The sequence below is a fragment of the Microtus oregoni genome, unplaced genomic scaffold, assembly GCF_018167655.1.
Source record: "Microtus oregoni isolate MIOR12 unplaced genomic scaffold, Mior012 000050F_012, whole genome shotgun sequence".
Lineage (NCBI taxonomy): Eukaryota > Metazoa > Chordata > Mammalia > Rodentia > Cricetidae > Microtus > Microtus oregoni.
This window is the reverse complement of record NW_024543236.1, coordinates 121,982-133,880: the sequence shown is the minus strand read 5'-3', so window position 1 is coordinate 133,880 and position 11,899 is coordinate 121,982. Positions and strand designations below refer to the sequence as shown.

Here is an 11,899-nt window from a genome sequence, read left to right as displayed (position 1 = left end):
TCGAGAGTCCCATCAGAATCACCTGTCTCTCTTCCCTAAGTGTTAAGCATGTTGCTGCTGTATGTTTCTCTTAGTGGAGCATCTACTCACCCTTCTGGTCAAGTTTTATTTCCTGAATTGTTTATTTTCTTAGTGTCTCCTTTAGAAGCTTTCTGTATTCTGGATACAAGAAGACTGTCATCTGATATACAATTTCCCACATTCATTTTCCCAGGTAAGAAAAATATGTTTCTATCATATATTTGGAAGAATAGACATTTTCTCACTTTATGGAATTCTTAACACTCCTGTTCTTCATTTAATGAAAGGGGGTTTGCCGTATCTAAGAAGTTTGTTTGTAATTCATGAACCTGAACATCCAATTGTATTCTGCTACAAGATTCATGTTTAGGTTGTAATTTGGACTTCTTTTAGGTTTATTTTCCCTATTTACTGAGGGTCTGCCTGTATGTCTGTGTGTGCCATATACACGTTTGAGTGCAGATGCCCACTGAGACCAGAAGAGACTGTCAGTTCCCCTGGATCTGGAGTTACAGACATCTGTCACCCACCATATGGGTGCTGGAAACTGAAGTCAGGTCCTCTGCAATAGCAAAAGGCACTCTTAACTTCTGAGATGTCTCTCTAGTCCTGTGTAGATCATTTGTTCATTCTCGATTGACTTTTGTATCCTGCGATATACGTTTGTCTATATTTATATTTGTGCATGGGGAGGTCTGCTTGTCCCAAAATAAGACAGAAAGACAGGGCATTGAAGGGGATATGAGAGGGAACACACAGCCCCTCACCCTGTAATCATTTTTACATTTTTCTGACATTCAAGAAACCTCAAGCCAACTGATAGAGCCAAAATTACCTGCAGATATGATGCAACTATTCCTAAAGACATCCCAAATAATGTTTAAAAATAACAACAAATAAACTAGAGTCTGAAGATAGGGTGTCAGGAGCTGTTTCCTCCTGAAGTCATTACAGGAACCATCACCCTGGGGAGTCTGCAGAGAACCCCACACCCCTAATTGTGTTAGGAATCGTTCTATTGACAGAGCCTACCCCATACCCAAATTGGCTGTTAATGGAGAGCTATCTGTTAGTGGAACCCGCCCCACATTCCAAACTATCTAGAGAACTAGGTGTGTCAACTCCTAGTTGTGAGTTCCCCGCCTATGTGATCTGACCGAATGTAACCTCCTGGCCTAGTGACCAACGTGAACTACGTGAACCATGCGACAAGAGTCCAGGCCCCTGTGCCCCCCCCCCAATTCCTTACCCTATATAAACTGTAAACCTGTCTCTAATAAGCGCAGGCTTCGACAAATCTACCTAGCCTTCTTCCTCTTTCCCCCCATATCTTCCAGATAGTGCCTCTCCGGGACCCTGGAATAGCTGAACTGCCAGGTGGGTTACAGACCCTAGACTGAGTAACCCACCCAAAGCGGTTTACAGTGGCGCCCGAACCAGTGACTCGGAGCACGGCCAACTATTGGATGAAGATGCGCTGTCCCGGGACAACAACAAGAAGAAAAAAGAAGATTCTGTGGCTGTAGAACTCAGACACATCTGCAGAATGAGGTAGGCGCAGGATCACTGTCGTCCAAAAAGATATGGGACTTTCAAAGGAAGAGAAATTCATACAGGAATTGGCGCACGCCTTTAATCCCAGCACTCGGGAGGCAGAGGCAGGCGGATCTCTGTGAGTTCGAGACCAGCCTGGTCTACAGAGCGAGTTCCAGGACAGGCTCCAAAGCCACAGAGAAACCCTGTCTCAAAAAAAAAAAAAATCAATCAATCAGGGAGAGAGGAGTAAGAGTCAAAAAGAGAGATTTATGTGTTTGCTTTATGTGTTTGCTTGCGGACTCAAAAGGGAGTCCCTCGAGGTGCGAGAAGTTAGGGTACAATCCACACAGCTATGCCTGCCAAGCAGGCTGGCTGCTAGGGCTAGAGAGCCTATGTCTTTAACCCCCTGCCATATGGAGCAAAAGCTGACAGGCAGGTTTGCTATAAAGGAATCTAGACTCAAAAAGCTGCAGCTTCATTTAGGACAGTAAATATGCTTCTTTTCCATTTTTAAAAATCTTGTTTCTTGGTCAAAAATCTTTAGTTTGTAGGTGTCTAAGTTTATATCTAAGGTAGATTAATTTCAGTACTGTGTTTCTGTAAAAAAGTTTTAAAATCAAAGATTGTAATACATTCAGAAAATTTTTAAAATTGTTTAGGCTATCCTGAGTTTTCATTTCTTTCTCATAAAGTTGAGGTTTGTTCTTTCGAGTTCCGTGAAAAGTTTTGCTATAATTTTAATGAACATTTACATTAAAATCTGTATGTGAGTTCTGTGAAAAATGTTGCTATAATTTTTTTTAATTTATTTATTTATTGTGTATACAACATTCTGCCTCCATGTATGCCCACACACTAGAAGAGGGCACCAGATCTCATTACAGATGGTTGTGAGCCACCATGTGGTTGCTGGGAATTGAACTCATGACCTCTGGGAGAGCAGCCGGTGCTCTTAACCACTGAGCCATCTCTCCAGCCCGTTGCTATAATTTTTAATGGACATTTACACTGAATCTGTAGATTGCTTTCAGTAAAATTGTCATTTTTGCTGTGTTTCTTCTGCTTTCCCAAGAAAGTAGGGGATCTCTCAAGATTTAAAATTCTCATACAAGTTTTTCCATTTGTATGGCCCGCTCTTGGGTGGGAGTCGTATTGTTTCAGCTTGAGGTTCTTTCCTGCTGACAGGTGTTGCTTCAGGCTAAACTGCTGAGACTCCAGCCTCTCACTAAATTTATCAAGGGCAGGAGTTATACTCTACCAAGTGATAATGGTTAAAAATAAAAAACATTTCTGCCTTCACACGCAGAGATTACGGGACTCAAACTTCTGTCCTGCTTGCTTAAAGTTATTCCAAGATATTTTGTGGTATTCATGGATACTTAAAAGGATGATGTCTCATTTATCCTAGGTGTAAAAGAGGTACATTTGGGTTATTTTCAGATTCTGGCTATGATAAGTAACTCTGCTGTAAGCAAGTCTGAGCCCATGGTCTTATGGTTAAACAACTTTGTATTTAGGCCCAAAAGGGTTATTGCTAAGTTTTGAGGTAAATATTTGCCTAATTTTAAAAAAATAGACATAATGGGGGTCCCCCAGTGCTGGGGAGACTCTCACTCAGGTCTCCCCATGGCTCGCTGGAGGCCATCCTTGCTGAGGTAGTGCACGTGGCTTTAGTTGGGGGGGGGTGGGGGGAGGAGTTCAGCCTCTAGTGACCTAAAGAGAAAATTTTTAAAAAGGGGCCACAGCCCAGTGGTCCAGGAGGGTCATAAATTCCAAAAATACAGTGGTGGTCGCAGGAGGACAGCTGCCTGCCTTGGGACCACTCCCAGGGTCATAATCCGCTAGTTCCTAAAACAGTACTGTGATAATTGCAGCTGGAAAACCCGTTTTTCGAGGTAAAGGTCTGGCTTTGTCTTCAGACAGTTCCTGGTACAGGGTCGCTGAACAGGCTAGTCCTGGATTTTTGATCCTTCTCTTCCTGATGAGGGAGTCTGGTTTATCCAGGTTTTTCAATACTATGTGTGATCCAAAGGTGACTGTCAGTTTGCACTTCCAGCAATGGAGTTTTTTCCCTACCCACATTTTCTTAAGCATAAATTGTTAGCAGTAATTTTTAATCTTGGTCATTTTTGCAAGGATAAAATAAAATCTCAGAGTTTTGGTTTGCATTTCTCTGAGGGCTAAAGGATGTTCTGCTTAAACATTTTTTAGGTGTCTCTCATTTTTAAGTTCGTCTGAGAGTTTTCAGATTAGGTCTGTAACAAATATTCTTATTGGATTAATTTTTAATAACTAATTTCCTGAGTTCTTCATATATTTTTGAAAGGGATTTATGGTAAGTAAAGATCTTTTCCCACTCTATAGCCTTGTTATACAAAAGTTTCTCAATTCAAGAGATCTAGTTTATGGTTTCTCACAATGTTTGTGCCACTGAGGCTGTGTTTGAGATGTGGCAAAGTGTACTTCAAAAAATTTTTTCTCTGTGAGGTTCAACATAATTTTTATATGCTGAGGCCTTTGGCTCATTTAAACTTAAGTTTTGTACATGGAGATGAATATGGATCTATTTTCATTCTTCTACATGTTGGTGTCTAATGAGGCCAGCATTATTAGTTAAAATGCTTCCTTTTTCCATTTTCCTATCTGTAAGGCAGACTTAAAACTTAAGAGGAGGATAGCTTGCAAACTTTTGGTTGGATGTCCAATGGTTAAAGCTCTAGTTATAATAGTCTTATGAGGGACCTTGAGCCAATAGATAAAATTCTTACAAAAAAAACAGTTTTCAATAGAAAGCTTAAGCAAGCTGCCTAACAGATACTCAAGCAGGTAAAATATAAATCAAAAGGTAAAGTATGCAATAATCAACAAATACAGTATATTAATTATAATTCAGCTATGGCAAGTGTGTATATTAAGTACAAACTTATTCTACAACAGTTTTATAAAAAAATGCTGTTTGTGGCTAAACCTTCCCAGTTTTGCCAGTTAAGATATTAAACTCTTAATTTAAAACAGTAGCCTGTCTGATACAAAAGGACAGGATAAAAGCTGAAAAATTGTTTGACAGAATATTGACTATGATCAGTGTTTCTTATACTAAACAATAGATTCATTGATAATTTTAAGACTGATTCCTGGACAATTGTCTTTGCTCAATTCAAAGGCAAAAACAATAATCTTTTCCCAGATCATTGCTACAATTCACACAACTGTATTTTGCTAATGTTATAGCAAAAAATCCCTTAAAGGATTTTATGCTAATTTTTAGCACATTTCCCCAAATTTATTTTTGTTTTTATGCTTATATCAAATACAAAAACATTCATAATATTATAGAATATTATACACTCACTAGGAATGTTGATAAAGATATTTGTTTATTCATTCACTTGGAGTTCTTAAGTAAAACAGTATAATAGAAAATAAGTTAGAAAAGACTGTATATTCCAAAATCCTAAAAGTGATCACTTAGGGGCAGTATAAAAATACACAGAGCATTGCTATCATGAAAGTTAACTAAACCGAGGCACTTGTGTGAGCCCCCATGCTCACATTCTCACTCAGGCTTCCCCCAACGCCTCAGCCACACCCCCTCCCACTACTCCCGCCCCACTCCAGGCCATGTGGGCTAGAAGTTACTTTCTCATACAATCCATTGGGTGTCCACAGTATTGGGGTGGTAGTCCGAGGCCAGCCTGAGACCCTTCCTGTGTACACACAGGACTCACAGACTCCCACTGTCCCACACAGGTCATCTGACTGTGACCTTGTCCAGCTCTTCCCTCTCAATAAGAGAACCAACTACAGAAGCCTGAAAGGTCTGTCAGCTATGAGGAATAGGTTCACAGCAGAGGTCTAAGTGTCACGGTTAGGCCACAGGAGATATCCATTTCAGGACCCTAAGAATATTTTATTAACAATTAACAAGTTTTCCTCTTTTTATGTGTGGTATTAGGGCAAGAACAGGTCTACGGGACTTCCTTCTAAGGGGCAAAAAACCCCAGTCAAGAACAGCGAAGCTCACGGTCTCTGCCACCAGGTGGCGTCATAGAGCAGTCCACAAGAACCTGGATGGGTGGTGGCAGCCACTCTACCTATCTCCTCCCTCCTCCTGGCTCCACAGCTGTCAACAGCTGACCCAGAAGAGATGAGGTAGGGCAGGAGGGAGTTTTCTTAGCCCTGGCAAGACAGAATGAAGACCCAAACGCCTTTCTTCTCCTTCTCTTTTAATCTCTTTTAATACCTAGATATAAAGATCCCAGAACCGACCACAGTAACAACAGCTGCATGTTGGCAGGTCCCTTCCAGGGCTGTCCTGAGCACCTGCCACGTGCCCAGCTCGCAGGCCCCGTTCTAGGAGGAGCTGGGGCTAGGGACTGCCTTCAGCCCACAGCCTCTCAGACCTCTGTTGGAAATGTGTGGTCCCAGTGGAGGAGGTCTTCCCTTGAACCAAGATGAGGGTTATTACTTGTGGAGAAACTTCATTTTATTGCCCAGACCCTTTAGGAACTTATTGACTCCGCTGTGTTCTCCGCTGGGCAAGGTTTCGAGGTATTCCTGGGCTCGGACCTCAAACAGACCTTTGGCATCCTGCCTGCGTAGTTCCCGCTCCTGGATGAAGCCACGGAAAGTCTGGGTCTCCATGAAGACCTGCAGGAAGCGGCGCAGGCTCTTGGAGGAGACAGCTTTTCTGAAGGCCTCTCGCTGCAGGCTCCTCTCCTCGTCCGAGGTCAGGAACGAGGAATAGTGGCCCACAATCTCCACGAAGAATCGGACAAAGGCTTCAGACGCCACCGCATTCAAGGGGCTGAACTCAGGGCCATGCACGCAGTCCAGTGGGCCTCCATCCTAGTCACAGGCCAGGTCATTCCTCTGCTCCAGAATGTGTTCCAGGGCTACCTGAAGCTTCCGGGGCAGAATGGAATCCTCGTCCTCCATCTGTCTGAGGAACCGATCATTGATGAGATGCACCACAAGGACCTCTTCCAGTGGCAGCTCCCTGAGCAGCGGCAGTGAGCTGGAGAGCAGCCCGATGAGGAAGGGCGTGGGTGAGCACACTATGTCAATCGTGGCGGGTGGCAGCACTGGGATGTAGGTGTGCTGCCAGCTGAAGGGGTAGATGAGCGCCACCACGGCATGGCAGCACTTGGACAGCGTGCTGAGTTTGTCCGCAATGAAGATGACCCTCCTTTCCAGGAGCAGGGAGGCAAAATCACTGATGAGGTGCCAGACGCTGAGGGAGGAGAACAGAGACTCAAAATCCACGTGCTCCAGCCGGGAGTCCAGGGGCCAACACAGCTCAATCACAACAGTCCCCGAGCTTGGCAGGAAGTTCTTGACAACGATGATTTTGCCCAGGACTGGGAAAGGGGCTTCCATGATGCTCCTCATGAGGGGCTGCACCAGAGCAGGGGAAATGCCTCTTCTCTTTTCCACCTCATCCAAGAACTTTGAAAAGAGGCTGAAACATCCCAGATGGCTCACAATGCAATAAACTTCAGGAAGCCTCTTCCCTTTGCCTCCAGGCAGCAATCTTTGGCAATAACCGAACCTTCTGCTCCCGTCTTCTCCAGTTAAGACAAATGAGAATGTTTCACTGGTAAACTCCTGGATGGAAGCCCAGTCCTTGGCGTCAGGAAAGCCGAACTGGGGCATTGCCTTCAGCTGGTCCTCAGCCTCCCTTATGAACTTGAATGACTTTTCTAACTTCAGAGGAAACTGCTGGGTGAGTTCTGGCACATAGGCAGCCCCTGCCTGCTTCTTGTGCAAAGACACGACCACAAAGTACTCGAAGAGTTGCCTCTACTGGTACTCGCTGAGATCCCGGTCAAGCGTGGAGTAGCGAGGGGCCTGCTTCAGGCGGGACTTCACATTGACCAGGCGCTGGCTGTGGGCTTTCAGCTTCTCCTCGGTGTCGCTGTCAGACTCGCTGTTCTTGTCTGTCACTTTTCCTGAGTTGCTCTCCGTGGACTGGGATAGCCTCTTCACCCGTTTCTTTCCTCTCCGGGCCTCATAAAAGGCATTGATCCGCAATACCAGCCTGGGGATCTTTTTCTTCTTCCTGCCATTCTGTAGGTCTCCAAGGTTAAAGAAAGTGTCATCCGGGTTGCTAGCTGTTTAGGGGGGGGCTGGCTCTCACTGGGGACCCAGCTCCCTCCCGACTCAGCTTCTGGGTGTCCAGCAGTTTGAAGTTTCTTCTCTCTGAATTTTGCCTGAAAAATGCAGACTTGGACAAGGATTGCTTGGTGAAAGTGTCCGGGATGGAAGAGGTGGGAGATCCAGGGAAAGTCAAGACACACTTCTTGCCCAGGCAGCGGCCATGTAGCTCGATGTCCTCATACGGATTTTCCTTCATAGGTGGATCTAGAATGTCTTCGTAGACGTTCTCCGATAAAGTGCATGTGAGTCCCAGCTTGGTCTGTGCGTACCAGTCCACCCTGCTGCTCTCAGAGGAGGACTGCAGTAGGTCTTCAAACTCATAGGACTTCCTGTGGTCAGCACTGGGTCTCTGCTTCCCAGTCCACAGTCTTCTATTCACAGAAGTAGGAGGCGGGGAGGAGGGTAGCGGTGGGGGAGGGGGAGGTAAAGTGGGCAGGGGAGGCAGGTTTCTCTTCTCTTTCCTGAAGCCAATGCCTGAGCTCCCAGGACTGCTGTCCTTGTCCCCTTCTCCTGCATGTTTGAACGTTCTGCGGGGCTTGGGAAGGGGGTTGATGAAAGGCTTCGGGGGACACTGCCTGGAGCCCGGGTATACACTCTCCTGGCCTTTACACTTCTCTGAAGCCTCAGCCCCTGGCTCCTTGTCCTCCAAGGGGTGGGCCCTGCGGCCAGCTGCAAAAGCACCCCCACTTCCAGGACTCTCGGGAATGTGCTGGTCCTCTTCTGCTTTGTCAGGCAGACAGTGTGGGGAATAACAAGTCCCCAGCAACTGGGGGTTCAAACCAGCAGAGCCATCCTTCAAGGCCTTCTCCAGTCTCCTGACCTGTTTGAGCGCGGAGAGGTGGTCACTCTGAAAACGCAAGTCACTGGGCTTCAGCTCGACACCTCGGCGCTGGCTGGGCTCCGGCTGCCCATCACTCTGCCTCAGGCCTGGCCACCGGTCTGTGTCCTGACACGTGGTCTTTGCTGTCCTTCTGCTGTCATTTTCCAAGCTCTCTGTTTCAAGCCTCAACCCATTCTTTGTTCTGGTGACCTCGCTGCCTCTCCGCTCTACCCCGCAGGGTGGCAAGTAGTTCTCTTGGCCCTCCGTTGGCCTGGCAGGCTCAGGAGTAGGTGGCTCCTTCTTGCCTTCCCACTTGGATATCTTGTCCTTTATGCTGAGGGGCTCGGTCTCGGGTGGATGGCCCAGGCTTCTGGACACTGCCAGGCTGCTTCTTCGAGGGCCTGCTGGCCTCTTTAGCACCGAGGTCTGCAGCCGGGCCATTGATGATCATACTGGAGCCGAGCATGTCCACTCTTGCCTCCAGCATGAGGTTGTGGGGGTTCCTTGGGGAGCTCCTTCCCAAGGGCAGTGCTGGATTAGACTCTCGAGAAGGAACAGATCTCCCAAGTGGCCGCCTTCCAAGAACTTCCCCAGCCTTTGAACCCTCTGCCTTGATCCTCCCCGCAGGCGGGTTCCTGGGCGCATATTGCTGATGCCCATGGCGGCGGCAGGGGGGGGGGGGCCCTGGGGCGCCAAGGCCTGCTGCCCTCAGCGCCTTGGTCCACATGGCCTCCCCCGCTGCCACTAGCTCCTTGGGTCCCTTGCGGGCGTGCCTTTTATGCTAAATTTTACAAATGGCTCTTCCAATGGAAGAACTGCATATAGGGCTAATAAAAAAAATTGTGGAGCATAACAAGGGTCCTTCAAAGCAAATCATAAAAGTTGTAAGCAGATCCTGATGCAAACGGATCTGACATGATAAAACCAAGCTGACCTTTGCTAGGGCAAGGTGGAAAAAGCCCTTACAATGCATTATGAAAAAACCCGACCTATATATATTTGGGGTCGATGATATGTTTATGCTTTTTTCACAGAAAGAAAATAAAATCTGGACCTGGATGATGTTGAGGCTGCAGATGCCCCACAGAGGTCTTCCAGAGGCAACTGGGGAGAGGTCCTTGGTCTGGCCTTTCCTGCCCCCAAGGAGAGGAGTGCCTGATAACAGAACCTGCTGCTCCACTCTGCAGGGTGTCATACTGCCTCTAGAGAGTCAGGGAGACCCGGCTGAGATAAGTGCCAGGATGTGCTCCAGATAGCTGAATCCAGCTCACCTCACTCAGAAATCCCACCTGCCCTGGAGCACAAATGCTAAACAGCTTCTGCAGCTTGAATTCTGGTTTGCTTTGGAGCTAAGGTGCAGACTAAACAATTGTTTTAATCTTTGGGACACAAAACTCATTTTAATTTAAAATATTAACCCTTCTTCACTAAAGAAGGGTGAAGATTGGGGTTCCTGTCACTGTTGCTCAGAGACTGGAACTGGGTGCTGGAAACTGAAGTCAGGTCCTCTGCAATAGCAAAAGGCACTCTTAACTTCTGAGATGTCTCCCTAGTCCTGTGTAGATCATTTGTTCACTCTAGATTGACTTTTGTATCCTGCGATATACGTTTGTCTATATTCATATTTGTGCATGGGGAGGTCTGTTTGTCCCAAAATAAGACAGAAAGACAGGGCATTGAAGGGGATATGAGAGGGAACACACAGCCCCTCACCCTGTAATCATTTTTACATTTTTTTTTGACATTCAAGAAACCTCAACTCAACTGATAGAGCCAAAATTACCTGCAGATATGATGCAATCATTCATAAAGACATCCCAAATAATGTTTAAAAATAACAACAAATAAACTAGAGTCTGAAGATAGGGTTCATTCTTTTATATCACTAGATGTCTTCCAGAGGATTCAGGGTTGATACCCAACACCTACCCGATGGTTCACAACTGTCTGTAACTCCAGTTCCGAGAGATCTCATAAAGTCTGGTACCCTCTGTGGGCTTTAGGTACTCACGTGGTGCACAGACTTCTCTGTGGAAAAGCATTCAAAAGCAGAAAATAAAAAACGCAGTTATGCTTTCTTAGGGGCAGAATACTTGTAGCCTTGAGATGGATGATGATAGCACTCTATTCTATCGCCTAAGTCACATAATCACCTTACAATTTAATTTACTGAAAGAAACTTTAAAAGGAATAAGCACATTTAAAAGCATTGCTTTTTATTTTCATTTTTTACTTTTTAATTACCTATTGAATATTTTTTCCTAATGGAAAAATAGAACCCATTTAAAGAGTAAAAATATTCTTATAGTTAATTTAAAAACCTGAATATAGGCTTTAATGTAATTTAATCTTGAAATTTTCTGAATTACATTCTTTCAGCAATGTAACTTTAGAGCCATAAAAATCCTCCCATTTCTCCCTCTCCCACTGTACCTCCCTCCCTGCCCACCTCACATACCCTTTGCAATGACACCTAATCTCAAGTCTCTCTCCAGTCCACTCTCAGGCCATCATGCAGGAGCCATCCTAATTCTGTGTGAGCTTCTATCCACAGGATTAATAAGCTCACAACCTTTGCTTCATCCTGGCTGTTTCTGAAATTCTTTACTGCATCCTAGATTCATCTTTACCAGGGTCAAGGTCATCAAAGGGACAGGGTTATCCTCAGGCTGCTGGTCACTGTGCTGGGCTGTACCTCCCTACCACCACCAAGAGTCCCAGAAAACCTCGTGAAGAGCATATGTTTTGTTCACTGAAGTGTCTTTGTGTCTTTGCTAAAGGTGTCCCCTACACATGTGTGACTCTTCTGTCCCCTTCATATTCTTTTCTGTCTTATTGTCATTTCCAATCAGGCACACTGTCTACATTTCTCTATGTTTATAAGGAGTCTGGAAATCATGTGTTCATCCTCCAAGTTTGTTCCTTTATAAGGTTGTTTCAAGCTGGGGTTTTTCATATTCACTGTGAGTTTCAGATTAAGCCCATTAGTTTATGAAAAGTCTGTTAGAGTTCTGTTGGTATTGCACTGGATCTATAGGACTGTATGAGGAGAACAGACACCTGTATATTCCATCACATGAAGATGATTGTAGCGTGAGTTCTAATTGGTCTTAATAATAAAATCTGGAGTCAGATATTAAGTGGTTGGAGCTATAAGATCAGAACAGCAGAGCAGCCAGACACTAGTTCTTTCCTCAACAAAACCCTCAGACCAAATGGAGCATCCTGTCTCTACAAGACCTCAGACTGACTGCCTGGATCTCCTATCTCCTCCCACCTTATATTCCTCTCTTTTCCCAGCCACATTCCTTTCATTCTCCATCTCCCTCGTGCTGGGATTAAAGGTGTGTGACACCAAAGCAC

General features: G+C 45.4%; 1 protein-coding gene across 1 annotated transcript; it reads right to left on the bottom strand.

Annotated features, from left to right (window-relative positions):
* Window positions 1-4,910: 4,910 nt before the first annotated feature.
* LOC121436959 (DENN domain-containing protein 2A-like) lies at window positions 4,911-9,194 on the bottom strand. The gene is given in 3 exon segments (XM_041636875.1): window positions 4,911-7,674; window positions 7,676-8,879; window positions 8,881-9,194. Coding segments are annotated over 3 exon segments (3,000 nt in total). The 5' UTR covers window positions 9,024-9,194; the 3' UTR covers window positions 4,911-6,021.
* Window positions 9,195-11,899: the final 2,705 nt, after the last annotated feature.